Raw genomic sequence first — 27201 nt, forward strand, 5'->3', positions numbered from 1 at the left:
AAGGAAGGGGCTGTGTGTTTATTAAATCCTTACTTTGCTAAACAGGTGCCTCTGACCTTACTCTTGCTTACAGCACTTTGATAATCTTAATATAGTGGGGAAATACTCCCATAATTGAATGGGATTAGCTGGATTAAAAGGCCTTTGTGTATCTTCCAGCATTACAATTCTGGTCCTTGATTCAGGTCCAGTTTTACTGACTGAAGATTTTTTTAAAAAAAATTCTAACTAGAAAATCTGATTTTGGAGAGATCATAGATTCCTCTAGCTTAAACTGTCTTGTCAGACATGTTTGCTCCACACTAAGGTTACATGCAAACATCATAATAAACCTCTCTTTGTACAGGGGACATATGCAACTTATTCTACTGCTTATGTGCTCCTTTTCGTGAGTGCCGGTGAGGGCTTCCCAGTTATTTAACTGTGATGTCCAAAAGCAAATGACAGGGTAGACTGAAGTCTGTTTCCTCCCACAAACGGGGATTCTAAACCTCCATTTGTGGGGAGGACATCCACTCCACTTTACCCAGGTGCCACCACTGAGTTTGATTCAAGGTTTCCCAAAGCAAGAAGCCTTCAGTTCTGTGTGCAAGGGAACTCTTGAGCAAAAACTACATTTGTGCCCGTAAAGATTTGTAGCAAGGGCCTAAATCAAAGCCGATCTGGACCGAGTTTTGGCTTAGAAAAATTAGTTCTAGACACAGCTTGTTGAGATACGTTATTTGAAAGCCCACGGCTCCTTGTATATTGTAAGCTGTTCATTTTTCAGAGCTCTCTTCTCAGTGCAATATGAGAGATGGATTAAGCACTTTGTCCTTCTCCGCTGAAAGCAACTATAAATCCAAGTGTCCAGCCAGTAGTATCCACTTCAGAGCTTTACTTTACATTGCTCTTTGCCTATAAAGGAAGACCAGTGCTGATGAGTCACCACTTTTAGGATTCACATCACTGACCAAGTACTACATAAGTATCTGCATTTATTTATTTAGATTTATATATTATATATTTAGATTTATATATGCTGCAGTATATTTAACACTTGGCTGAAGTCATGGCATAATAGGCCAGCCATTGTTCTCAGGCAGTTACTGTGAAACTCTCCTATACTGCTCCTCAGTTTAAGGCAAGACTACTATAATTCCCCAGCAGGGGAATAAAACCTTTGCTCAAAAGACCACAAATTGCTTTTATCAGCTGCTTTAGCCAAACCCTTTTACAAGCATAACAGTAACATGCAATGATCTCGTGGCACAAGCTTTCATGAATTAGAGTCCTCTTCAGCAGGAAAAAAATAGGCTTTGAATGTGGTGATTTAATCCACAGAAGCTTTTGCCACAAGAAATGTTACTCTCCTTTTAACATGGTTGGCCCTCTGGAATTTGAGCACATGAGAATAAAAAAGGTAGTCCCCTGTGTAAGCACCCATGGAGGGACGTCACATCACGATGTTTTCTTGGCAGACTTTTTACGGGGTGATTTGCCATTGCCTTCCCCAGTCATCTACACTTTACCCCCAGGAAAATGAGCATTCATTTTACCGACCTCAGAAGGATGGAAGGCTGAGTCAACCTTGAGCCGGCTATCTGAACCCGGCCTCCGCCGGGATCGAACTCAGGTCGTGAGCAGAGCTTGGACTGCAGTTCTGCAGCTTAACACTCTGCGCCACGGGACTCTTTAATGAGAACAAACATGGCAGTACATAGCTTTGTCCATAGATAACTGCAGCTGAATTTGTAGGCAAGGCCCATAACTTCCCAACACACCCTCAGTGCCATGCAATCCTGGCCTCTATAGTGGTCAAGTTGCTCCAGCAGTACCTCGGTGTTAATGTTATGCTGGCACAGAGCGTATTTTCAAGATATACTGGCCTAGGCAAGTTGGTAGGCATTCTATAGCACTCCTGGCAGCACAGCAGCATCATAGGATTATTTATAGAAATAAAATAAATACTGAGACGGTTCCATAAATCAACTTGGAGCCACTATGAATTTCTTTGGTGCTTAAGTTGCTCTAGCCGTTAAAACAGTTTGAGCCTTGATTGGAAGAAGCTTAAGGACGTATGCCATTAACTGAGCTCCAACTGCAAAAGCACACCTACACAGTATTGTCTCACTATTCTATACCAGTTTACAGCTAAGATTGTCAATTGGCCAGGGGGCAGTACCCTGTTCCCCAAGAGATGTTTGGCCAGGGGGCAAAACCCTGTTCCCCAATAGATGTTTAATGACTGGAAATGAATAGTTGAAGCTTCTAATGATATGAAATTAAATAACATCACATGATAAGTACCGCCCATCAAAAGAGCCAGCCTGAGCGACCTGTTTAAAGCCTGGATGGTACTCTAACTGAAGAAGCAGGCAGGCCTCATTGTAATTTAAAAAACAAAAAAGATGTGACTCACTGCCTTTGTGAAGCACTCCATCAGCATCTGAAATTCCTTGGCGCACACGCCCTTCTTCAGATCCCCGTGACCTGTTGTCTTGGAAGCGACACACTTGCCATAGACTGAAGCCTGCAACAATTAGTGCTAGTCAGATACCAGACTGGTCACCATGTTCTAGAGTACTACTTTGCTGTGGGTGCGTAGGAACCTCCCTGAATTTAAAAGGGTTAGCAACACCTTACCACCCTTGTACATTGAACAGTAAAGACTGAAATAACCATGGATTACTTTTCTCCTCAAAAGCAAAAAAGACCCGCGGTAGACTTACTAAATAACCTCTTGTGTAAGTTGTAATAAATATATTCAATCAATATACAAATATTCAATCAATATTCATAACGTGCTGGTGCTATATTGATTGAATGTTGCAAGGTCTGTTGTAATATTGCACGTGTATGAATTATTATTCCTGCTTTGAGCTGGAATGTCTTTAAGGTTCTTTCAATGCAAGTTTGAATTACTCACTGTGTATTTAAAGGATTGATGAATTGCAATTCAATAGTACTTAGATATTTATTACAACTTACATATGAGGTTACTTAGTAAGTCTACGTGGGTCTTTTTTGCTTTTGAGGTTATTTACCGTGTTTCTCTCTTTGTTTTCTGGATATTATGGATTACTTTTCTGGCACAAGGTGAAAGAGGGTTGCAGCACAACTCCCTGTAGATGTCTGGCCTCTTCTAATCCTTAAAAAGGTACTATGTTATCTTACTTTCTCCTTGGAAAACACATGCAGATGACTGACAGTCATACCATCTGTTGTTATATATCTTAGTATAGTACAGTGATTCTCAAACTCTAGCATGAGCCATGAGGGGAGGGGGAGGGGACACTGGGCACCTGAAAACTTGCACGGAGGAGGAAAACCCCAAAGCAATGGTGACTTCCTCCACCACTAGGAAGGATTAAATGTTCCCACTCCTCAGTGATCCACAGAGCCAATTTGGTGTAGTGGTTAAGAGCGACAGGACTCTAATCTGGAGAACCGGGTTTGATTCCCCACTCCTCCACTTGCGGCCAGCAGGGTGACCTTGAGTCAGTCACAGATCTCTCAGACCCACCCACCTCACAGGGTGATTGTTGCGGGGATAATAATATACTTTGTATAACTGCTCTGAATGGGCGTTAAGTTGTCCCAAAGGGAGGTATATAAATCAAATGTTGTTGTTATTATGGGCTGTGGGTGTGACTGCATCCTCAGCGCCTCACTATCCCAACGTAATTTGGGAAGGGGTTCAGCGCCAGATGGGGCTTTCAGGCTTTCCACTGTGCATGGCTTTAGGATGGGGTTAGAGAGATCTTGTTCTAATGCCGGAGCAGACGTTACGGAACACTGCTACAGTCCTCAGCAAGAGCAGTAGCAGGCTCTGGGCATGCAGTTGTGTGCAAAGATACCTGTGCATGATCCTCTAGAGAATAGACAGCTCTTGCCGAACTGCAGGGCCCCAGAAAGTAATATAAGCGGGGGTGGGATTCAAAATTGGTGATGCAGCGTTATTCAAGACCGAGTTATGAGCCGAGACGTTCCTGTTTCTCCCCCCAAGTCACCCTGCTGCAAAAATGCACTCCTGTGAGTTCCCTGAAAGTAAAGAGACCAGTAGCACCTTTAAGACTAACCAACTTTATTGCAGCATAAGCTTTCGAGAATCACAGCTCACTTCGTCAGATACATCTGACGAAGAGAGCTGTGCCTCTCGAAAGCTTATGCGACAATAAAGTTGATGAGTCTTAAAGGTGCTACTGGACTCTTTAGCATTTTGCAACTGCAGACTTACACAGCTAACTCCTCTGGCCCTAAAAGTAAATCATTGCATCCAATGAGACTGACTTAGGGTTGCCAGTCTCAAGGTGGTGGCTGGAGATCTCCCGGAATTACAACTGATCTCCAGGCCACAGAGATCAGTTCCCCTGGAGAAAAGGGCTGCTTTGGAGGGTGGACTGTATGGAATTATACCCTGCTGAGGTCCTTTCCCTCCCCAAACCCTGCCTTCTCCAGGCTTCGACCCCCAAATCGCCAGGAATTTCCCAACTTGGAGCTGGCAACCCTACAGTGACTTCTGAGTAAACCAGCTCACAGGAAGCAGTCGCTATCCTCCACTCTCTTTCCCACAATAGAGTGATAAATACTGCCCTACCGTGCGGGGTTGTTAGGATAATGTGAGCCCCAATGATCACTCAAAACAAGCTTTGCAGATGCCAAAATGGGGGCCGGGGGGGGGAGGGGAGAAAAAATCGGTTGCCTTGACGACTCGGGACGAATGGTCTTTCCCGGCCCCCGTACCTGCTCCTCGCAACTCGCTAGCAACGAAGGGAAGCGTCGTAACCTCTCTCGGACACGAACCCAGACCCCTTGGCTGGGCATGGCCGTTCAGACGCGCCTCAAGCCCCACAGCCTGGGCGCGGCCATAGCTACGCCAAAGGACGGCCTCATTGGCCCCGCAAGGCGGCTTTTCGTTGATAGGCCAGCAAACGGCCTCGCTTTCCGATTGAGGCAGGCTGTGTTTGCCCTGATTGGATACCGAGCACACACAGAAGCATCTGATTGGTGAGAAACCGGGGAAAGGATTCCCCTTCGTCCCGCCCCCAGCTGGCGGCGTCTATGTGTGACAGCTACTTCCTGCGATCCGAAGAGGGGATTGGCTTCTCTGAGACAAACTCATCATTCGATTGGACAGTTGGAGCCCCGGGAGGCGGGATCCTGAAGCTCCTGGTTGGGGTCGGAGATTATCATGGCGGCGGTACCTCTGCGGGATCGGCTGAGCTTCTTGAGTCGGGTACTGCAAGGATAGCGCGATTTCTGAGGAAATTTATTGGGGACGGGGAATTCAGGGCAGCCGGGAACCATGCTCGTTGGTGGTCGTCATGACGACTGCGGCGACTTTGCAGGGCTTGGTGTCGGCCAAAGAGCTCATCGGTTCTTTTGACAGCTCGATGGCCCTAATTCTTGCTCACTTACTAAGGAGTAAGAGCCATGAAAGTCAGTGAGGCTTAGTTATCAGTAAACATGTTTAGAATTGCACGGCGAGAGCCACTCTACACTAGCGTTACCAACCTCCAGGCGGTGGCTGGAGATCTCCCGGAGTTACAATTGCTCTCCAGGCAACAGAGATCAGTTCCCCAGGAGAAAACGGCTGTTTTGATAATATACCTTGTTGAGGTCCATCACCTCCCCAAACTCTGCTCTCCTGAGGCGCCACCCCTCAAATCTCCAGGAATTTCCAAACCTGGAGCTGGCAACCCTACTTTACACTCTCCCCCTATTCTGTGGAGACAAATAACTAGGAGACTCCAACTGGTGCAAAATGCTGCATCTTGACTGTTAACAGGAGCGAGCAGGAGTATGAACATCACTCCCATCCTACAGTCTCTCCACTGGCTACGTATCACTTACCGTGTTCAGTTCTTACATATTATCTGTTGCTTTAAATATGTTCTCCTATGTGCTACCTATGCTTCATGTTGTCTGATTTCATTCCTAGAACTAATTATATTCTGTTTCAGCATTTCTTCAAGTCTGTATTGGATCCTTGCTAATACTATGTCTTCGTAAACTTGTATTTATTAACCCTATGGCACTGTTTATGGAAATGTCCTCGACACTGTATGGAAAAGTCCTTGCCACTGATTGTACTAATCTCACACTGTGTAATCCGTCTAGAGTCTCAGTGAGAAAGGCAGACTGTAAATGACATAAATAAATAATAAAATAAATACCTTAGGCAGATCCTCGAGGGAAATGATGAATATGGGACTCTAACCACAGGGGAAGTGGACATGCAAAGTGACTCTTAGCTGGCAGTTTGATTTAGAAAGTGGAAGCAAAGCCCAGAAATCTCTATGACTCGCATTATCATGGCAACAGCACAACTTGGCCCTTGCCTTGAAGCATAATTTTCTGATCATAGTGTTGAAAAGTTAATTTAGGTGGCTGTCCCTGCACCAAGTTTTGGGACTTTATGAGAGTGGAGTTATACAGTTGTTGCCTCTAGTAACTAGTGTCCAGTGACATATTGCCTCTGACCATAGAGGCTCCCTTTAGTCCTCATAATTAATAGCTGTAAATAGACCCATGCCCCATGAATTTATCTAATCTCTTTTTAGTAACCCCCCTATTTAGATGATATGGCAAATGGTGGCAAAGGTTGGTTGGGTTAACCCTTAACTGCATCAGAAAATTGCAACCCCTCAGCTCAACAAGGACAGCAAAATTCTGCACTGAAATTAAAAGTTTCATACTTGTTGCTTGCAGGAACAGGTTTCACCAGCTTCCCTCTCAGGTAACCAGAGATGGTTCTGATTTGCACGAGCAGCTGGACAGTAAACAGGGATTTTAGGTGGGCTTTGATTAGGGCTCGTTTTGGCCTGAGAATGGGAGGCAGCGTTGGATTTGTTTACTGCCAGATACTGGGGAACGGATTATGCTTCTTTGCCTTTCTTGTGGATAGCAGAGATGCAGATTCTAATCAAAGCTGGAGCTTTGTGAAAAAAGAACAAGGCTACCACAGCTGTTGTCTTGGATGTCAGTGGTTCAGGGACAGCCTGCTAGAACATAAAGGGCAATTACGATCTTCTCAAGATGTGACATGTGCCGGGACCAGGTAACCTTTCATTTGAGTGTGTTTCCCCCCCTAGCTACCCACTCTGATCAAAAGCACCGCTGATGATGAAATCCCATGCCCCGGATACTTGTTTGAAGAAATTGCTAGTATCCTTTGGAAGTTGCATGTGAACTGATGAGAGTTCTAAAAGAGCGTGCTTCTTGTTTATTTGTATTTATTTTTCTCCTCTCCTCTGTTTTATCCACACAACAACCCTTTGAGGTTGAGAGTGTGTGACTGGCCCAAGTTCACCTAGTGAGCTCCCATGGCCGAATGGGGATTCACACCTGGGTCTCCCAGGTCTGATAAACAGGATCTGATTCAAGTGTAAACAAATAGCCCTGGTCAAATCACTCAAGTTTCTTTATCTGGGTTGTGCAATTGCAACTGCTCTTTTAATGTTCCCAGTTTTAATTGTCTGTATTGTATATTGTATTGTGTTTTAACTGGTCGTTATCCCCTCTGAGCCTGCTTGTGGGGAGAGCGGACTACAAATCGAATAAATAATCGTAATGAATAATAATGCTTCCTGTTGGTCAGGTGAGTTCAGTGATAGCTGATTGGCCTAATACGAAAATTAAGAAACATAAAGCAGAATAGTGTTTACTGAACTATTTAAGTACCTGGAACAGATGCTCCATGTCCCTGGGAATAATGCAAGGAGCTGTAGTTTTCCAGATTCATGCTATCGTTTCATTTCACCCTCCCTTTCTGTACTTGAAACCAGATTTGTATATAGACAGTTATTTTATTACAGTATTGCATTGCTGTAGATTAAAAACAAGTTACAGAAAATCTCGTCTTCTCTTAAAGAGGTTGAGAGAAGGTAGTTATGAGGTGAATGATAACAGTAGAAACAAGACAGTAAGCTAGAGACTGGTATGATGGTTTGGAGGCCTGGCCACCAGTCCATCCATCTGCTCATTTTGAGAGGAAACGCGCAGGAACGCAGTTCCGGCAGTTCCCCAAAGAGCTCACATGTCAGGTGGCCCTGCCCACCTGACTCTTGGCCATTTTGGGCCTGTTTCGTCCTGGATTGGGCCTCTGACTGGTGGTGGATCACTCTCCTGTTTAGCAGCGGCCCGATCCTGACCATTTGGGGATACTTTTCGGCCATTTTCAGCCCGTTTTTGCCATTTTGGGCCCAATTTCGGCCCTGAATGGCCAGGACTGAGTCCAAAACAGCCAGGATAGGTGATGTCAGGGGTGTGTGGCATATGCAAATCAGTTGCTCAAATGACACATTTCCAGTGTTGTCAAGGGGCAAGGCATATGCTAATGAGTTCCTCCAGCTCTTTTTCTACTAAATGACCCCTGCTGCTGACTATTTAACTTGACAAATTTCCAGAGATCTCTCATGATTCAACAGGAAGCAGTCACTGTCTCCTTGAGTACCTCCTCAACCGCCTTCAGAACAACTCATGCCATGTCAAGTTGAAGGTAAAGGGTAGTTGGATGACCCAGGATTGGTCCGTAGCATAAACATCCCTGGATCTTGAGACCAGCCCAGCCCTTGTTTGTAGACTTTCAGCCCTATACTAATAATCACCATGAAATTCTTCTGACATTCTCAGGTACTCAAGATCCTGCTGTATATGTGCACCCATGGCTCCTCACACTTCCTTCTACAACTCAAGCGGAATTCTTCTTTCATCCAAGAAGCCACAGGTATGTCAGTGATGGTAGGGTGTCCATGCTGAGGAACAAGGACAATCAAGTTATAGCCTTGTTCTGGATGACTCTGGTTAGGCCTGATTCAGATATAAGCATGCACTTAAGAAGCTGTAAGTGTCTAGTGAGTTTTCCTGTATCAAATCATTTAACTCCCGGCAAGAGGTACACCACAAATGGGCCCCAACACATTGTATATATTGATATGAGTTAGATGGCTCTTCTAATCTAAACAAGGCCGTATAACAGTGTTACTCCTCTGTTTTGTGCCTCTCTCCAAGGTTGTTGTTTTAGTCTAGGCCTCTAGTCTCCCTTTGTGATATGGGGCTGGCTGGGCTAGCCCCGTTTCTGTGTGCAACGGCATGTGCTGTGATTTTCTTGGTCAACATCCAGCAACTGTTCTCCTATAATTCTAGCTAGATTCATGACGTTCTTAGCATGCTTTCTAATTACATAACAATTTATAATGTTGCAATTGTAAAAGTGGCATTTGGGCTGTTTTGTGTAGCTGGGAATGGTGAGCTTCTGGTATTAGTGTGCTCGCTTCTTTTGTGACTGTGTTAGGCAGCAGGCCCCAGACAAGCCGCCCTCCCTCTCTCGTTCTTATATAAGAGCCAAGCTACAAGTGATGCCTTACACAGGTTCGACACTTGTCAGCTTCCCTCAAGTTTTGATGAGAAATGTAGGCATCTTGGTTTTACAGCTTGGCTCTCCATTACAGCTGCAAGACCAGGATGCCTACATTTCCCATCAAAACTTGAGGGAAGCTGACAAGTGTCCAACCTGTGTAAGGCGTCACTTGTAGCTTGGCTCTAAGACAACCACTTCACCCACAACCCTGTTCTGCTTTGCAGTGTTCTCAGGGCCGCCCGATCCTCTCCATGGCAACAGTTTATATCAGAAGGTGCGGATGACTGCACAGGTGAGTGACAGGTTCGAGTCCTCTGCGATTTGGGCAGACTCTCCAAACTCCGTACAAACACACAGGTGGTGGCCTTATTCTGAATCAGATCTTTGATCCATCAAGATCAGTATCGTCTACTCAGACTGGCAACAGCAGTCCAGAGTCTCAGGCAGAGGTCTTTCCTATCCCCTACTACCGGGTCCTTTTAACTGGAGATGCTGGGGATTGAACCTGGGCCCCTCTGCATGCCAAGCAGATGCTCTACCGCTGAGCCACAGCCCCTCCCCAAAGGCCAGAGGGGTTTACCACAATGCAGTTTTCTTTTTTTCCCTTGTAGGACCTGGCAAGCACTTTATTTTCAGATGCCTTGTTGCCTCCGCTTGCGACTCAGCCACCCAAAGAGCTGCCTTCAACAGGTAAAACACGACTACCAAGGAGAACAGGGGTACATTCTAGAACCAGACCCCATTTATCCAGAGGAGTTAGCCATGTTAGTCTATAGTTGCAAAATAGTAAAGAGTCCAGTAGCACCTTTAAGACTAACCGACTTTATTGTAGCATAAGCTTTCGGGAACCACAGCTCTCTTTGTCAGGTGCAGCACTGGGTTCTGATGAAGAGAGCTGTGGTTCTCGAAAGCTTATGCTACAATAAAGTTGGTTAGTCTTATAGATCCCAATTAAGCACTGGAAATCTTGGGTGCACATTCACTTTTTTCAAGCAACAGTAATTTCCATGCTAACTTCACCGGGATAGCGCTCCTGTTTGCATTGCCTGTTATGTGGGGATTCAGATATTAACATTTCTCTCCATTTCTCCTGTGTGCTAAATAGAAAAGTAGACTCCTAACCCCTTGCATTGTTTAAGGAAGCATGGAGGATACTGCTACCTTTGAAAAGGACTCAAAATCCAACAATCCAAAAGGACTCTAAATCCAACAAACAGCTTGTGTGCCATCTTGGGCTCTCTCAGACTCTCCTTCTGTTGGAGTCCTCTTTTAAATTGATTTTAAATCGATGAGCCCCGTGGCGCAGAGTGGTAAGCTGCAGTAGTGCAGCCCAAGCTCTGCTCACAACTTGAGTTCGATCCTGGCAGAAGCCGGGTTCAAATAGCCAGCTCAAGGTTGACTCAGCCTTCCATCCTTCCAAGGTCGGCAAAATGAGTCCCCAGTTTCCTGGGGGTAAAGTGTAGATGACTGGGGAAGGCAATGGCAAACCACCCCAGAACAAAATCAAAAAGAGTCCAGTAGCACCTTTAAGACTAACCAATTTTATTGTAGCATAAGCTTTCGAGAATTAAGTTCTCTTCGTCAGATGCATGATCCGAACTGGTCAAATACAGAAGAGGAGGGGAGAGAGGGGAGAAAGAAGGGGACATATATCACAAGGAGACAGAATGCAATTAGCGTGGAGGCAGTCAAAACATTCCTTTGCTTGGAAATGTAAACATCTCCTTTTGGTGTGCAGTCAGTTTGCCGTATTAGTTTGTAGCAGTGAAAGTATCCAATTCCTAAAGTCTGCCAGGAAAACGTCGTGATGTGACGTCCCCCCATGGGTCAGTAATGACTCGGTGCTTGCTCAGGGAACCCCAGCTCTCTTCGTCAGATGCAGCACCTTTACCTTTACCCTGCAATCCTAAGCAGAATTCATTGAAGTTGGTGAGGGTAGAAGCGTTTCACTCTGTTGGTCGCCAACCAACGTTTTTTTTCAGTAGCAGCCCCAATTCTTTTTTTTTAACAACCTTCTGTAAAAAGTTAAGAGGCTCCTGTTTTGGCTCAGTTTTGCAAGCAGCATAGACGATCTTCTTTAGACAAGGCTTTGATTCAACGGTGGCGAGCTATACTTAATGGATGTCAGCATTTTCTGCTGAGGATATCATCTGTGTGAAGTTGTTATATTGGTTTGAACGTTTTTGTCTGCTAGTTCTGGCGGCCGATGTCAGCTGCTTTATTCACCATGAATGGTGAGAAAGGTGGGCTTAAAAATGTTCTCATATAGATACATAAATAGAATAAATAAATACTACTGCTCATATTCTTATTTATAAACATTAAAAAAATCTCAGTATAAATTCCAGCATATACCTCTTTTGAGCATTCAGGGGTGTAAGTGGTAACTGTAGCTATGTTTTACATCGGCCATTTTACCTCACATATCCTAATACTAGAGTAGGAGAGGCAGAAACAAGCTATCAATGGTACATCTATTTTCATGTGGCCCTTGAAAAAGCCTGGTGGAGGTGATTCTTAATCTGGGCAATTGGCTGCGGGGTGAGCCCAAAAGCTGCAGCCCCCCCCCCCCTCCGAAAGTCCCTTCATAGATTTTAGGGAGTGGATCTCCATCACTCCCACCTCACCAAGTTTAGCATATTGGTTTTTCTTGTCCTGAATATGTAAGCCTCTCTCTCTTTAACAGAGCTGTGAGTCTTCATTGCTACAGCGGACTGTTTCCGCCAATGGAAGGGACCTGCCATTGTCCTTTCCATCAGGCAATATAGCTTATTTCCTGATTGGGTCACATGCCTTCGAACACTTGGAGAGCATGTGCACTCTTTGAGCTAAACTAAAAGAGACAAATTACTCATGAAGGGAGTTGCAATGTTAGCCTGGAAGCCGAGTTTTAAAAGACAGATCGGAAGGCTTTGTCAATTTCCTTCTCTACAGAGCCAGCAAAGATGCTCCTCAGAGGGTTTGTTTATTTCCTCTTCACCTCCTGAAGGCTCTGTCAGTTTCACCTCCCCTTCTAGGAGTTGAAGAGGAAACAAATAAATCCTCTGAGAAGTGATCTTTGCTGCTCTGTAGAGAAGGGAAATTGACAGAGCCTTCCAATCTGTCTTTTAAAACTTGGCTTCCCAGCTAACATGGTGACTCCCTTCACATGAGTGTCCTCGTGTAATTCGTCTCTTGTAGTTTACCTCTTTGTATTAGAAACAACAGCATGTGAAGCAGCTTTGTGTGTTGAGAGATGAAGAATTGCTGCACTGTCAGAATTTCCCCACCAGGTGGTGCATTACAAATAATGTGTTGTCGATAGAACCCTACCAGACATGAAGGTGGCAGAAGTGTTTACCACATTGGGACATCACATACATTTTCCCTGTGGCTGCCAGTGCAGTGGCAGCGTGGCTTCCATATGGCAGATTGCCCCATTCTCCTGACAGTGGTCATTTCCCACCCCTGCACTACCAGGGCTTTTTCAATTTTTTTAACTTGGCAACTGAATATTGTTATTTTTTTATTTTTTAAAAATTTTTTCAAAAAAATAACATAACATTCAACAATCAACAAAGCGATAACATCAAGTAAGGTACAGTATTGCCAATAGATGTCCACAGCTGAGTAAGTAATATAGTCATGCATTGTCATGAGTTCTAAGTTACATGTTAAGTACAACTACTAGAAATTGCTTAGTAGCTAAATATTTAAATATAGAGGTTCAAATTTCTGGGTTAATGATCATATAGTATGGTAGTTTTGTAGTTAGGAAATCATTTTTTGTAAGAAAATCCAAGAAAGGGTGCCATTTCTCATAAAAGTTGGATGATTTACTAGGATCTGATGACAATTGTATCCTTTCTGTAATCTTTTCCATGATAAGTTGTTCCCGCACCTTAGAATACCACATATCTAGATTTGGGGGAGAGTGCGACTTCCACTTTGAGGCTATAGCAAATATTGTTGTTATGATAGGATGTTATAACAATATGTATAATTGTATCAGGTTCTCTGAACTCCCACCTTTCGTTTTTTTAAAAGAATAAATCTCTAACCCTTTTTATTGCAGAGGTATGCCTTTCCCCTTATATCTCTATAAAAAAAAAGGTGTCTAGAGATTTTTGTAAAAATGAAAATGGGAAATTCAGAGAAACTGTTCCATTTAATTATATTCAGGAGTCATTTCATAGAAAAAGAGCTGGAGGAACTCATTAGCATAACACATTAGCACATGCCATGCCTCTTGCCATCACTGGAAGTGTGTCATGGGTATAACTGATTTGCATATGCCACACCCCCTGACATCACCTATTCTGGCTGTTTTGGATCCAATCCTGGCCATTCAGGGCTGAAATTAGGCCCAAAATGGCAAAAAGAGGCCGAAAATGGCTGAAAAGGGGTCCAAAATGGTCAGGACTGGGCCTCTGCTGAGTGGGAGAGTGATCCACCACCTGTCAGAGGCCCGATCCAGGCCGTTTCAGCCCCAATCCAGGTTGAAATGGGCCCAAAATGGCCGAGAGTCAGGTGGGCGGGGCTACCTGACATGTGACCTCTTTGGGGAACTGCCGGAACTGTGTTCCTGTGCATTTCCCCTCGAAATGAGCCCTGAGTATATTCAATTGCTAAAGTAAAAAGAAACAAGTCTTTCCCCCTCAACTGTGATCACGAGGGGGCTGCTGTCAGGAAAATGGCTGCTGTGTTGGTGGCACTGTGAAAAATCTGAACTTTCCCCCCAAACCAGCAGCCATTCAGGCTTTACTCAGGGCCGGATCGAGGGGGGGCAGGGGGGTAGTCTGCCCCTGGCGCCGCCAGGGAGGGGGCGCCGGGAGCAGCTCCCAGCTGCTGGAGCGCGCAGGCAGCAGCATGGGCAGCCGCGCTGCCTTTTGCTTGCCCCACGGGACTGGGTGGCCAGCTTGCAGCGCACCCCGTCCCGCAGGGCAGGCAAATGGCAGTGCGGGCGCCCACGCCATTCACTTGCCCCGCAGGAGAGGGGGCAGCCGGCCGCCCCCTGTCCCGCGGGGCAGGTGCATGACGCGGGCAGCCTCACAGGCTCCCGTACTGCCTTTCGCTTGCCCCGTGGGACAGGGGGCAGCCGGCTTGCTGTGCACCCCGTCCCGCAGGGCAAGCAAAGGGCAGCGTGGGCGCCCACGACATTCGCTTGCCCCGCAGGAGAGGGGGCAGCCGGCAGCCCCCTGTCCCACGGGGCAGGCGAAAGAAAGCATGGGGGGCTGCAAAGCCGACCATGCCATTCGCCTACGGAGAAACGAATGGCGTGGGCAGCTTCCCAGCCCCGCACGCTGCCTCCGGCACCGGCGCGATGACGTCACCAAAATGACGTCATCACGCCGCGTCGGGAGCACGCACGCGAGGACCAACAGGTGTTGCCCCCCGGCGCCGGGAACGCTATATCTGGCCTTGGCTTTACTGCAATCTTTTCCAAAATTTTGGAACAAAGTAGCTTTGGGAAAGTTCAGGGAAAGGCTGGAGAAAACTGGGAAGTGATGCTATGGGGAAGCAGGAAAAAAAAGAACTCTTCCCAACAGCATCAAATCTGGCACAAATAATTTGTGTGGAAATGGTCAAAGCCATGTGTCAGATTGGAATGGAACTGGATCACTCCAAGGAGGGGAGCAGGAATAGAAAGCATGGCATGGGAGGGGTGAGCTTGATACTAACTGCTGCCCATATTTTCCCTATTGGAGTTCCGTAACAATAAGTTACCTTGCTGGAGATTAACATGTGCTCGTCCTTCTGAAAGCTGTTTTAAAAGAGTATCATTTGGCTGTGCTTTAAATCTCCCAACACTTGATTCCCTCCTAGCTTTATGAGATTTGGCATAACTAGGGTTAGAGTGTGACACGTCCCAAATAGATTGGTGTAGTGGTTAAGGGCAGTGGGACTCCAATATGGAGAACTGGCTTTGATTTTCCACTCCTCCGCTTGAAGCCAGCTGGGTGACCATGGGTCAGTCACAGCTCTCTCAGAGTTCTCTCCGCCCCAGCCACCTCACAGGGAGATTGTTGTGGGCATAATAATAACATACATTGTAAACTGCTGTGAGTCGGTGTTAAGTTGTCCTGAAGGATGGTATATAAATCAAATGTTGTTGTTGTTGTTGTTGTTATAGATTGTGATAAGTCACATCTAGTTTCAGCCTCAACGCTCTCTAAATTCTGTGGAAGGGATAGAAAACATTTCTACCTTAAGACTTGTTTCCTAACAGCACTCCCCTAATGTTTTATCTTCCTAGGAATGGGCTCCAGGCCCAGTCCCCACAGCTGCCTCCAAGGCTTTGGGTTTGAAAGAAGCAGCTCCAGTAAGTACTGGATACATGGGTCTGAGCAGGGCTTTTTTCTGGGAAAAGAGGTGGTGGAACTCAGTGATGGAACTCAGGACCGCACATTGACGTCACTTTGGGTCAGCTGGAACAAGGGGGGAGTTTTTTAAAGTTTAAATCGCCCTTGGCAAAAATGGTCACATGGCCGGTGGCCCCGCCCCCCTGATCTCCAGACAGAGGGGAGTTGAGATTGCCGGCGCGGAGGGCAATCTCAACTCCCCTCTGTCTGAGGATCAGGTGGCAGGGCCACCTGCCATGTGACCATTTTCAAGAGGTGCTGGAACTCTATTCCACTGCATTCCCGCTGAAAAAAACCCCTGGGTCTGAGTGATATCACTTCTGTTTCAGTGGAACAGCCCTAGTTCCCTGGGCAAGGATATGGTTATTTCCACATACCAGCTTTCTAATGGTCCAGACTCGCACCAGGTTCTTAGTTCCTGCTCTAACGCTAAATGATTCTAACCTTTTAAGTGCTTCGATTCACTACCAAGGAAGGTTGCCAATTCTGGCGTGGGAAATTCCTGGAGATTTGGGGACAGTGCCTGGGGAAGGGAGAGTTTATGTAGGGGAAGGAGTTCAGCAGTGATGTAATGCCACAGAGTCTACCTTCTGCAGCTGCCATTTTCTTTTCTTTTTTTTTAGAATACTTTTTGTTGAATAATAAGATTAAAAGCCCAATAAAAAGGGCAGAGGAAAGAGAAAGTAAAGAAAAAGGAATGGAAAAAGAGAGAAAACAAAAATTAAAACACCAAAAATAATACATATTTCATTTTCCATTTTTTTCTACAACACCTATCATATCTTTACAAACATACTTGTAGTTTTGATACCTCCAAAATTTGCCTATTCACTCCTGTCCCCCTTCTATTTATTTCCCCCCAATTTTTCTTAGAAATCGAATCCATAAATCATTCATTCATTCTTTTCTTGTCTCACGCAGAAAGTCAATAAGGGCTTTCTAATTAACCATGAAGGTGGACAGTGTTTCATCTCTGATCAGAGGTGTAAGCTTAGCCATCTCCGCTAACTCCATCATTTTCACAATCCAGCCTCCATTGAAGGCAATACTGTACTTTTCCATTTTTGTTCATATAAAAGCCTAGCCGCCATTGTCATATATAGAAACAGGATACCATGTTTATTTTCCAACTGTTTGCCTGTTAGTCCCAACAAAGAGGCTTCTTACAACTTAAACCTCTGGTTTAAGTTGTATATTGATCTTCAAAATTTTCTATATTATGAGTTTGTGACCAAAATGTTTTGCTTTAGGACAAGGTGGACTTGCTTGAAGCTGCTCTTTCTCCAGGGGAACTGATCTCTATAGTCTGGAGATCAGTTGTAAATTCTGGGAGAACTTCAGGCCTCACCTGGAAGTTAAAACAAACAAACAACGATTCCGGGAATCAACAGTTAATAACAATTCATTTTCATTTTATAGTGCAAAAGTGCCAATGTGCAAAGTGCAAAGATACAGAACAATAAATATAATAAATACAATAAGAACTTATGTTTCTCGTGTCCAATTAATCATGGAATAATGATGTCCAAAAAGGGAATAACATGAAAACCCACACAGGGGCTGAACATAGAGTCACAATATGGGATAAGAGATGACCCCAGTCCAAATTGTAGTAAAATCCAAACGTGCCGACGGGATTATGCGAGCATCTTATACAATTCCCGTTTCGTATAGATGATACTTCTTCCTGGGCACAGTTAATTCTGGACTGTAACAAAAATATAATCTCTTCTTAAAATTGTGAAATTTCCTTAAAACATTCAACAACAATTTATCACAATACATACTTACTGGTCACCATATGAATAGATACACCAATGTGACAGTACATATGTTCATCCCAACTTCAATACTTCAATACATCACAGCAATGAACAATAGCATGGACATGAAACATACAGGAAGAGGGAACCTCCTAAATACATAATTAACAAATGAATTGATTAATAGGTCCTGTCATCAGGGACCACAAAACTTACAGCAATCATACAGCCATCAGATAGTAAAACTTACAGATAGTAAAACTTACACACAGCTAACAAGTAAACCCATCATATCTATGTATCTGAACTGGTTACCTAGTTGGGCTTATACTAATGTGCAAGGAGAAGTGGAAGGATTACTGGGGAAAGTGGAAATAATACCGGCAAATTTCAATGTTACCCCAAAAAGCAGGAATAGTCAATTTCATTATTAAGCCCGCCCGGGGCCAGGCTCCGCAATTTGAAAATCCACCTCGTTTCCAATTGCAATAGTCTCCTAGGACTATCTTCAGTGAATGGTTCTTTAATCATGTCGGCCACTGTAACCCTAAGGTCCCCCAAGCTATGATGATAATTCAAATAATGCAAGACCAGAGGTGCCTCCCTGACTTGGTTCCTTATCCTGGACACATGCTCCTGGACTCTGATTTTGAGCGGACGCGTAGTGCTGCCCACGTAATACAGTGGGCAGCTGCATTGGATGACATAAACCACGTATGAAGACCTGCATGTGGTAAAGCCGCGGCAATATTCCTGTCTATCCCTAATTATTTCCTCAAATTTAACCATATATGGGCAGACATTACAATCCCCGCATCTAAAATGTCCCTTGGGAGCCGTTCCACCACGATTCTGAGAAGGATCGTAACGTTCAAATTCAGAACGTGTTAGTATATCCTTGAGAGATTTAGTTCTACGGAGGCCGATAGCTGGACAGACTTCACACCCAGGGATATTATCTATTAAATGCCAATGCTTCCGAATAATGCGGGAAATTGGGGTAGCCAAAGTTGTGTAATTAAGAGCCCACTTTAAACGGTTATTACCTACGCGGGATTTTGGAACAAGTAATTGTTCCCGTGGCGTGCCCATAGCTCGATTTTTTGCCGAGCTGATCGCTGGCAATGGGTCTATCTAGGGATAGACAGGAATATTGCCGCGGCTTTACCACATGCAGGTCTTCATACGTGGTTTATGTCATCCAATGCAGCTGCCCACTGTATTACGTGGGCAGCACTACGCGTCCGCTCAAAATCAGAGTCCAGGAGCATGTGTCCAGGATAAGGAACCAAGTCAGGGAGGCACCTCTGGTCTTGCATTATTTGAATTATCATCATAGCTTGGGGGACCTTAGGGTTACAGTGGCCGACATGATTAAAGAACCATTCACTGAAGATAGTCCTAGGAGACTATTGCAATTGGAAACGAGGTGGATTTTCAAATTGCGGAGCCTGGCCCCGGGCGGGCTTAATAATGAAATTGACTATTCCTGCTTTTTGGGGTAACATTGAAATTTGCCGGTATTATTTCCACTTTCCCCAGTAATCCTTCCACTTCTCCTTGCACATTAGTATAAGCCCAACTAGGTAACCAGTTCAGATACATAGATATGATGGGTTTACTTGTTAGCTGTGTGTAAGTTTTACTATCTGTAAGTTTTACTATCTGATGGCTGTATGATTGCTGTAAGTTTTGTGGTCCCTGATGACAGGACCTATTAATCAATTCATTTGTTAATTATGTATTTAGGAGGTTCCCTCTTCCTGTATGTTTCATGTCCATGCTATTGTTCATTGCTGTGATGTATTGAAGTATTGAAGTTGGGATGAACATATGTACTGTCACATTGGTGTATCTATTCATATGGTGACCAGTAAGTATGTATTGTGATAAATTGTTGTTGAATGTTTTAAGGAAATTTCACAATTTTAAGAAGAGATTATATTTTTGTTACAGTCCAGAATTAACTGTGCCCAGGAAGAAGTATCATCTATACGAAACGGGAATTGTATAAGATGCTCGCATAATCCCGTCGGCACGTTTGGATTTTACTACAATTTGGACTGGGGTCATCTCTTATCCCATATTGTGACTCTATGTTCAGCCCCTGTGTGGGTTTTCATGTTATTCCCTTTTTGGACATCATTATTCCATGATTAATTGGACACGAGAAACATAAGTTCTTATTGTATTTATTATATTTATTGTTCTGTATCTTTGCACTTTGCACATTGGCACTTTTGCACTATAAAATGAAAATGAATTGTTATTAACTGTTGATTCCCGGAATCGTTGTTTGTTTGCGCTCTTACTATCCGGGCGTTTCCCTTGTGTTGTTCCTCACCTGGAAGTTGGCAATCCTGCCCCCGAGCCATTTGACATATTGAATCAAGAAGGTTTCAGGGTATACGGCGGAAGACAACGGAGACCGTGCAGCAAGAGAACTCAGCAATGTGGCTAATATCCTCTTCTGGGATAGAAAGTCTCTAAAAATGCCCTCTGGAATCATCATCAGTTATCTTGCTTTTGAAACTAGGGACTTTGGCAGCCAAATTCATCCTTATATCTGGGACAGCCTAGCCTGGTGTTGTCTGAGCCTCCGCAATGGGGAAATCCCAACAGTGACCTTGATCTCTGTCCCCCGTATTGTGAGCCAGCTCCTTTCCTTGCTGGGTCGGTCCCATGAAACTTGGGGTCTTCCGGTGTCCGCAAACAGCCAGGGAGCCGTATTCAGGAAGCGCTTGGGCGGACAGCCTGCTTCTGTTTCTCTTGCAGCATCCACAGGCAACGTTCTGCTAGCCACCATCCAGAAAGCGGCTGAGGCGGTTGCTAGTGCCGTGCTCCCTAGTCATGAGCTGGCCAGCCCCCATGTGGGGGAGCTGAAGGAAGATGCCTATGAGCCGGTGAAGGCACCCTCTCCCGGTGAAAGCTGTGCGCTACCTGTAAAGATGCCTCCTGTTGTTGCCCAGAGTATGCGAGGTACGGAACTTTCTGTTGTTGTTGTTACTGTTACTGTTCCTATTACAAAATCAAAAAGAGTCCAGTAGCACCTTTAAGACTAACCAACTTTATTGTAGCATAAGCTTTCGAGAACCATAGTGCTGTCTGATGCATCTGACAAAGAGAACTGTGATTCTCGAAAGCTTATGCTACAATAAAGTTGGTTAGTCTTAAAGGTGCTACTGGACTCTTTTTGATTTTGCTACTACAGACTAACACGGCTAACTCCTCTGGATCTGTTACTATTACAATTATTATTATTATTGTTTGAATTATCCAAAACACAATCAACAATAAGCAGAGGTCATCTGTTGTTGTCGTTGTTATTAATTTAATTTATAGCCCACCGTCCCCGCAAGTGGGCTCAGGGCAGGTTACAACAATATAATAATACAAGAAGAGACATTTAAATACATTAAAACCAGGGTCATCAATATATATACAATCAGAATCCAAGATGGCAGCCCCTTCCACTCTTCCCCAACCCAAATATAAACAAGAAGGGAGAGGGGGTACAAACTGGTGTTGCATTGTGACTTCACATATGAGGGGGCAGATGATTATGTACCCTCCCTTGACGGGAGACTGGTAGAGAGGTATTTCTAAAAAACCTTAGACTGGCCTCAGCCATACACCTGGCAGAACATCTCTGTCTTACAGGCCCGCTGAAAAGATGTAAGATCTTGGAGGGCCCAAGTGTCCTCCGACAGAGAGTTCCACCAGGTTGGGGCCAGGACTGAAAAGGCCCTGGCCTTGGTCAAGGCCAGCCGAGCCTCCCTGGGGCCAGGGACCTCCAGTAGATGTTTTCCTGCTGATGTGAGTGCTCTCCAGGGCGTATATGGAGATCAGAACTTAAAGCAAATAAAGCAAAATATATGGGGAGATCAGAACTTAAAGCAAAATAAGTTGAAGCAACCAGTTCAAATCTCTCAGGTAACAGCTTATGCCTCACTGTCAGCAGTGGTAAAAGTAAGCCTTGCTACTTCTGGGGTAAAGCTTACTTGTTGAACTACACACAGGAATAGTTCTGTGGTTGCTGGACATCTTGAAGACAGATCTATTGGCAAGGGAGTACAAGTGAGGTTGAAGAACGCTTGATTGAGTAGGTGTTTTGATTCTGCAGATCATTGTTTATAATAATTTCTGTCCCAATGTCTCTGTCAGTGGTGATTAATGCATCTTACAGACAAATTTAAAAATTAGGACACATTAAAATAAGATTTTAAAATAATTGACAGCCTGAGTAAACATTTAGCCAGTGCCAGATTTAGTACCTGACGAATATTTGTGCAGGAAATATTCCATAAGTAAGATACCACCGCAGAAAAGGCCCTGTCTCATATCCACTTTATTTCAATCTATGGTGCCACAGAGTAGGACTGCTTCTGATCACTGCAATAATAATAAAATAATAATAACTGTGCTTATATACCGCTCTTCTAGACAGATTAGTGCCTCACCCAGAGCGTTGAACAAATTAGTTAGTGTTATTATCCCTACAATACAGCTGAGGACCTGGGGCTGGGAGGAGTGGCTTACCCAAGGCCACCTACTGAGCTCAGGGCAGTAGTGGGCTTCGAACCAGTAGAGTGCTGATTCACAGCTGGACAAGTTCATATGGGAGTAGGTAGTCCTTCGAATACTCTGATTCCAAACTGTGCAGGGCTTTAAAGGATGTGACAAGCGTGGTTAGCAGATCCCCCCCCCTTGAATTTGATAATTCCTGCCTTGCTTATCTCATATTCTTAATTTCCCGGAATTCTCCCACAGTGAACCATCAGCCAGGGCAAGCAGGAGGGGGCTGGGAGGAGCTGGAGAGTGGACAAAGCTCCCAGAATTCCTTGCAGGAAAACAGTGAGCTGAGCAGGATGTCGGATTCCTACAGCAAGGCAAGCAGTGACAATCAGTCGTCTGCCCCGGAACCAGGGCATGTTGCTGAAAGGTGAGAAGGGGAAGGGGAGCAAGAGGTTGGGGATGGGCAGACCACCACCCCTGGGTCAAGTATAAATACAAAAGTGTATGGCTCCCTTAGACACTGTCCCAGCAGCAGCCTAATAGATGGAATCTTTGATACTTTACTGTATTTTCTTTGGGCTCCCCCTTCTTTTCAGAGTGTTTGGCTTATATGGGGCGAATATTCATTTGGCCTCTGCCTTGCAGCACGAGCGTGTGCAAGTTTCATTGGAAGTAAGTCCTCCTGAATTTAATGGGACGTACTCCCAAGTAAGAGTGCATGGGACTGTAACCTTAGGTCTAGAGTACTATTGAGAAACGTGTGTCAGGTTCTGGCAGTTAGATCCCCATAGTACTCCACTGCACGCACTCCAGTGTATGAGTTAAAGTTACTTTATTAGAGATCCATCAGTATCAGCATACACAGACAAGGGTATTGGCAGAAGTGACGTGGTAAGATTGGAGGGGTTAGTTATAGGGAAAGTTCTCGCCTTTAGGATCTGGACGGTTAGGATTCTGGCGCAAAGGAGCCAAAAGGGGGGAAGGGTTTTGAGGCAGGAGAAGAGAAGAACTGTAGGAGAGATGAAGTTATTTTCAGTTCCCAGGAAGAAGCCGGCACTCAAGGACACAGTCTCAAGCAGCTGAGAAATCGAAAGTAGACATCACAGTAGGCCCCTGTAAGATAAGCAACTCCCAGCTAAACAGGCCCCAATATGCAACTTTACATGTTCTCAGAAGATCAGCACACAATACAGAGCACAGAGGATACTCATGGCAGATATGTAGACAGACAACGTGATTCTACTGTTTGCAGGGTTGGGTATACTATCCAGAGAAAAAGACCAGTCTGAGGGTGAGGGAGAATACTGTATCACCTTTTCCATAATTCTGCTTTTGCTAATCACATGCAAAGGCAAGGAAACTTGCCCGCTGTAGATGCTGATCAGTAATGTCATTCCCCCCCAGGGCTGGTTCCACCATTGAGGTGGTGAGGCGGGCACCGCGGGGGCCACAGGGCCAGAGGGTGTGCCGGGGGCGGAGGCGTGCACCACGGAGCTGGCATGCCTGCCTTGCGCCGCTGCCGCCGGCCAGCCCCGCACCACCGCCTCTGCCACACGTCCCCGGGCAGGCGCAGGAGCTGCGGGCCAGGGACGGTTGGTGGCCGGGGCGGTGTATGGAGTGCGGGCAGCTTCCTCGCACCACCCCAGCCACCCGCTGGCCAGTGGCTCCGCCTTTACTGCGTGATGATGTCGTCTCGTCATCATGCAGTCCCCAGGTGCGCGGTGTGCACGTGCGTGAGTGGCTGCAGGCGCCAGAAACCCTGGTGCTAGCGGTGTTTCCCCCCCCCCCTCCTTCCAGCTTTTGTGATATCAGCAGCTCTAGCACTTCCAACTCTGTCTTAGCGCAGAGCGGGGCTGGGAGGATACTGAATCCTGTGTCCAATACCAAACACCGTGCTTGAGCCTGAAGTACCCCCAGCTCTATCATCTTAGATCGAGTGTATCTCTTCATCTTCCCTGCACTGTGCGGTAAGGTTCCCTTACAGCATACATGAACCCAGAAGCAACAGGTGTGCCTCCATATGAGAGGAAATATGGGAGGGGGTGGCGAGAAGGAAAAACAATCTTAGAAATTTGCATCTCCCCATTTTTCGCAGGATGGAAGCAGAAAACCTCGGTGACTGCCTGCAGGAAGTGAGCCTTGTCAGCAGCGTCACTCAGGGCTCCAAAGTCTTCCTAACTCGTGAGGAGACACAGCACTTCCTCAAGGGGTGAGTTTGATCCTTAACCTAGGATACCACTGTTCCCAACCCTTTCTAGCTGCTCTGTATTACTGGAGGCCGGCCTGCTTAACGTATATTTGTTTGTATCCCACTCTTCCCCCAAAGAGCTCTGTTTAGTAATGCTTGCCTTTCTTATTTATTTGTTTATTTATTTATTTTTGGTTCGCTTTTTTGGTTCGTCACTGCGGACAGCCTGATGCCGATCAGTTTCCTAGGCAATGGAGGGGATGGGCTTTCTGCAGCCCTTCTGCTGCCCTGGAAGGGACGCTTTCACGAACCAAACGAACCAATTCACGAACCGGGCATTTCATGCCGGTTCGTGGTTCATGAAACGTGATGAACCGCAAACCGCAACAAGCCGCCGTTTTTCCGGTTCATGCCTATCACTGTTGCTCACTGCTCCTTTCCTTTGTACCTGGACGCCTGGCTCAGCGCTGTCCTTCTTCACAGGTGTGGGCGACTGAATTGTGAGGTGGTCTTGGCTATGCTCAACCGAACCCTGAAGGACCCCAGTGAGTGCATCCGCATGGTGAGGGAATCCTTGAGTCTCCCAGGAAAGATGCCTGTAGGCTGATTGTAGGAAAAGCAGGCTGGGTCACCTTCACCTCGAATCAGGTTTGGGGCTCCCTCCTTTAGGGTTGGTGACGAGCGGCGGCACTCCTTTCCCAACCCACCAGGCTGGGCCTGGACCGAGGACAGCCGAGCGTTGGTGGCTTGCAGTGAATTACGAGAGGCTGAAATTGGTGTCCCTCCCCTCCAGCTTCCCAAACTGAGCCCAGATTGCTTCCTAACCTTGCATTCTTCCCCCGCAGAGGGCCATGTGTGCCATCTATTCTCTGGTGTGTTCTGACCTGTTCTCCCATGATCAGATATTTGCCATTACCCAACAGCACTTGCTGGAGCTCAGTCAAGAGAGCCCTGGGCCTGTAGCCAACAAAGCAAGAAAGGTAATTCCTGCTTCTTTTGTTTCTACCCTTGAGTATCCTCATCTTCAAGAAGCAACCCATCAGACCCCTGTCCTTTGTCATATGGGATTTGCTGTCATTTCTTCGCTGTGTGCAGTTCAGTCACAGCTAAGGCACACGAGATTTTATGGAGACAGCTAATAATATTAGGCAGCCTGTGTATACTAACTTCTAACGGAGGTGATCTGTGTTGTCATATGTGTACGCACCACCTAAGAACACGGGCATTGCACAAACACTGATGGCAGTTCTTGCCCAGAATAAACTGATGATGTAGCATTAACTAAGCACAAGTGTGTACTTGACCAGTGACTAAATGGGAGACATTTGGTGTTGCTCTTTGGTTTCCGTGGAAGAACAGGATACATAGAATCATACGGTTGGAAGGGACCTCTAGGGTCATCTAGTCCAACCCCCTGCACAATGCAGGGAATTCACAGCTATGTCCCCACCCCACATCCCCAGTGACCCCTGCTCCATGTCCAGAAGATGGAAAAACATTGTCAGGATCCCTAGCCAAACTAGCCTGGGGAAAATCGCTACCTGGCCCCAAGGCGGTGATTGGCCTTATCCTGGGCATGTAAGAAGAGGCTGCAAGAACTAAGCAGTGATGTAACCCTTCCTGCCCTCCACCTCACAATCTGCCCAGGTTCACAGAATCAGCATTGCTGTCAGATGACCATCTAGCTTCTGCTTAAAAACCTCCAAAGAAGGAGAGCCCAGGAAGCCTGTTCCACTGAAGGACCGCTCTGTCAGGAAGTTCTTCCTAATGTTTAGCCGAAAACTCTTTTGATTTCATTTCAATCCATTGGTTCTGGTCCAATCTTCTGAATGAAAAATCCAGAATGTTTTGATACAAAACAGGTAGACAGTGAGAAGTGTGAAAATTAGTTCAGCAAGGGCTGTGAAGATGTATTTCTGTGAATTCCTAGTGGCATCCTCTTCAGGTGGAGCCTATAATGTGGTCAGAGGAGTCTTTGATTCCGCACATGTTGGATAATGCACTTTCAATGCACTTTATCAATCGTTTGAGGAGGATTTTTTTGTTCCGCACGCAAAAAAATCCATTCCAAACGTTCTATAAAGAGGATGGGAAGGGCATTATCCAACGTGTGTGGGATCACTTGTGTCTTGAATGCCACTGCTGTTCTTACATCGGGCACGCTTCCCTTTTTCTCCCTCTGTCCCCTTGCAACAGATCTTGCGTCAATTGGAAGCCCTGTGCAAGAACCACCCTACTTCCAAGAACTCTCCCCCTGCCGTCAACCTCTTTGTCCCCACCAAGACCCCAGCCAAGCATACTGATGATCTGCTGACAGATACAGTGCTTTTTGCAGAAGAGACTGTCCTCAAGCCTACCAGCCTGGCACCACTGCCCTCCCAAGCACCCAATGCCCTTGCGAGCATTATGTGCCTTCCAAAAGAACTGACGCCAGAATCTGGGTCCTGTAGTCAGCTGGGGGACTTGTCACCGTCTCTGTATGAAGAGCAGACAGAACGCAGACTCCCAGGATCTGATGCCCCAGAGGACAGGCCCCCAAGGGGGGATCCAGATGGTACGGTTTCACTGTTTGCTGGCATGGAGCTGGTAGTACCCTCAAGCATGACGTTGGCTGATGCTGCTGAGCCAGAATGCATTTCTTCGGCTCCACGGACAGCATCTTGTACTGGGAACACTAGAGACAGTGAGGACAGCCAAGAAATGTCTGCTTTCCCCTTTCTCAATGTGTAGCGGGGCCTGTTTCAGATTCAACTGTGGGGCAGCTGAGCTGGCACCCCATTGACATCTTGCCAGCTCCACCCCATATCTTGGTTGTTCGCTTTCTCCATGTTACACAGAAGCCTCGAGTCAGGCAGTGCTTGTCCATCCTGCTGTCTTTTTGTTTATGTTACTGCTTATTCCTGGAAAAGGGGTGGGTGGGTTGAAAGCATCCACCTGTTCCTATTGGGTCACCTGTAAAGAGAATTGAATCTCTTATGTTTTCTCTTGAGTCTCAGAAATGTTTGTGCTCTTGTGTTGAATCAAAATTCTCCAACAACCTGGTACGATTAC

General features: G+C 45.8%; 1 protein-coding gene across 2 annotated transcripts; it reads left to right on the plus strand.

Moving 5' to 3' along the window:
• Window positions 1-5166: 5166 nt before the first annotated feature.
• On the plus strand, window positions 5167-27140 carry TEPSIN (TEPSIN adaptor related protein complex 4 accessory protein). Of its 2 annotated transcripts, none has more exons than XM_054978052.1 (13): window positions 5167-5218; window positions 7077-7149; window positions 8391-8482; window positions 8617-8710; window positions 9568-9635; window positions 9955-10033; window positions 15579-15644; window positions 20223-20426; window positions 22218-22389; window positions 24058-24171; window positions 24634-24712; window positions 24996-25130; window positions 26347-27140. In XM_054978052.1, exons 1-13 carry the CDS (start codon window positions 5174-5176, stop codon window positions 26878-26880), a joined length of 1755 nt encoding a protein of 584 aa, XP_054834027.1. In that variant the 5' UTR covers window positions 5167-5173; the 3' UTR covers window positions 26881-27140. The 2 variants fall into 2 exon arrangements, with proteins under 2 accessions (XP_054834027.1, XP_054834028.1); XM_054978053.1 differs by having other exon boundaries at window positions 25074-25130.
• Window positions 27141-27201: the final 61 nt, after the last annotated feature.

The sequence above is a fragment of the Eublepharis macularius genome, chromosome 4, assembly GCF_028583425.1.
Source record: "Eublepharis macularius isolate TG4126 chromosome 4, MPM_Emac_v1.0, whole genome shotgun sequence".
Classification (NCBI taxonomy): Eukaryota; Metazoa; Chordata; class Lepidosauria; order Squamata; family Eublepharidae; genus Eublepharis; species Eublepharis macularius.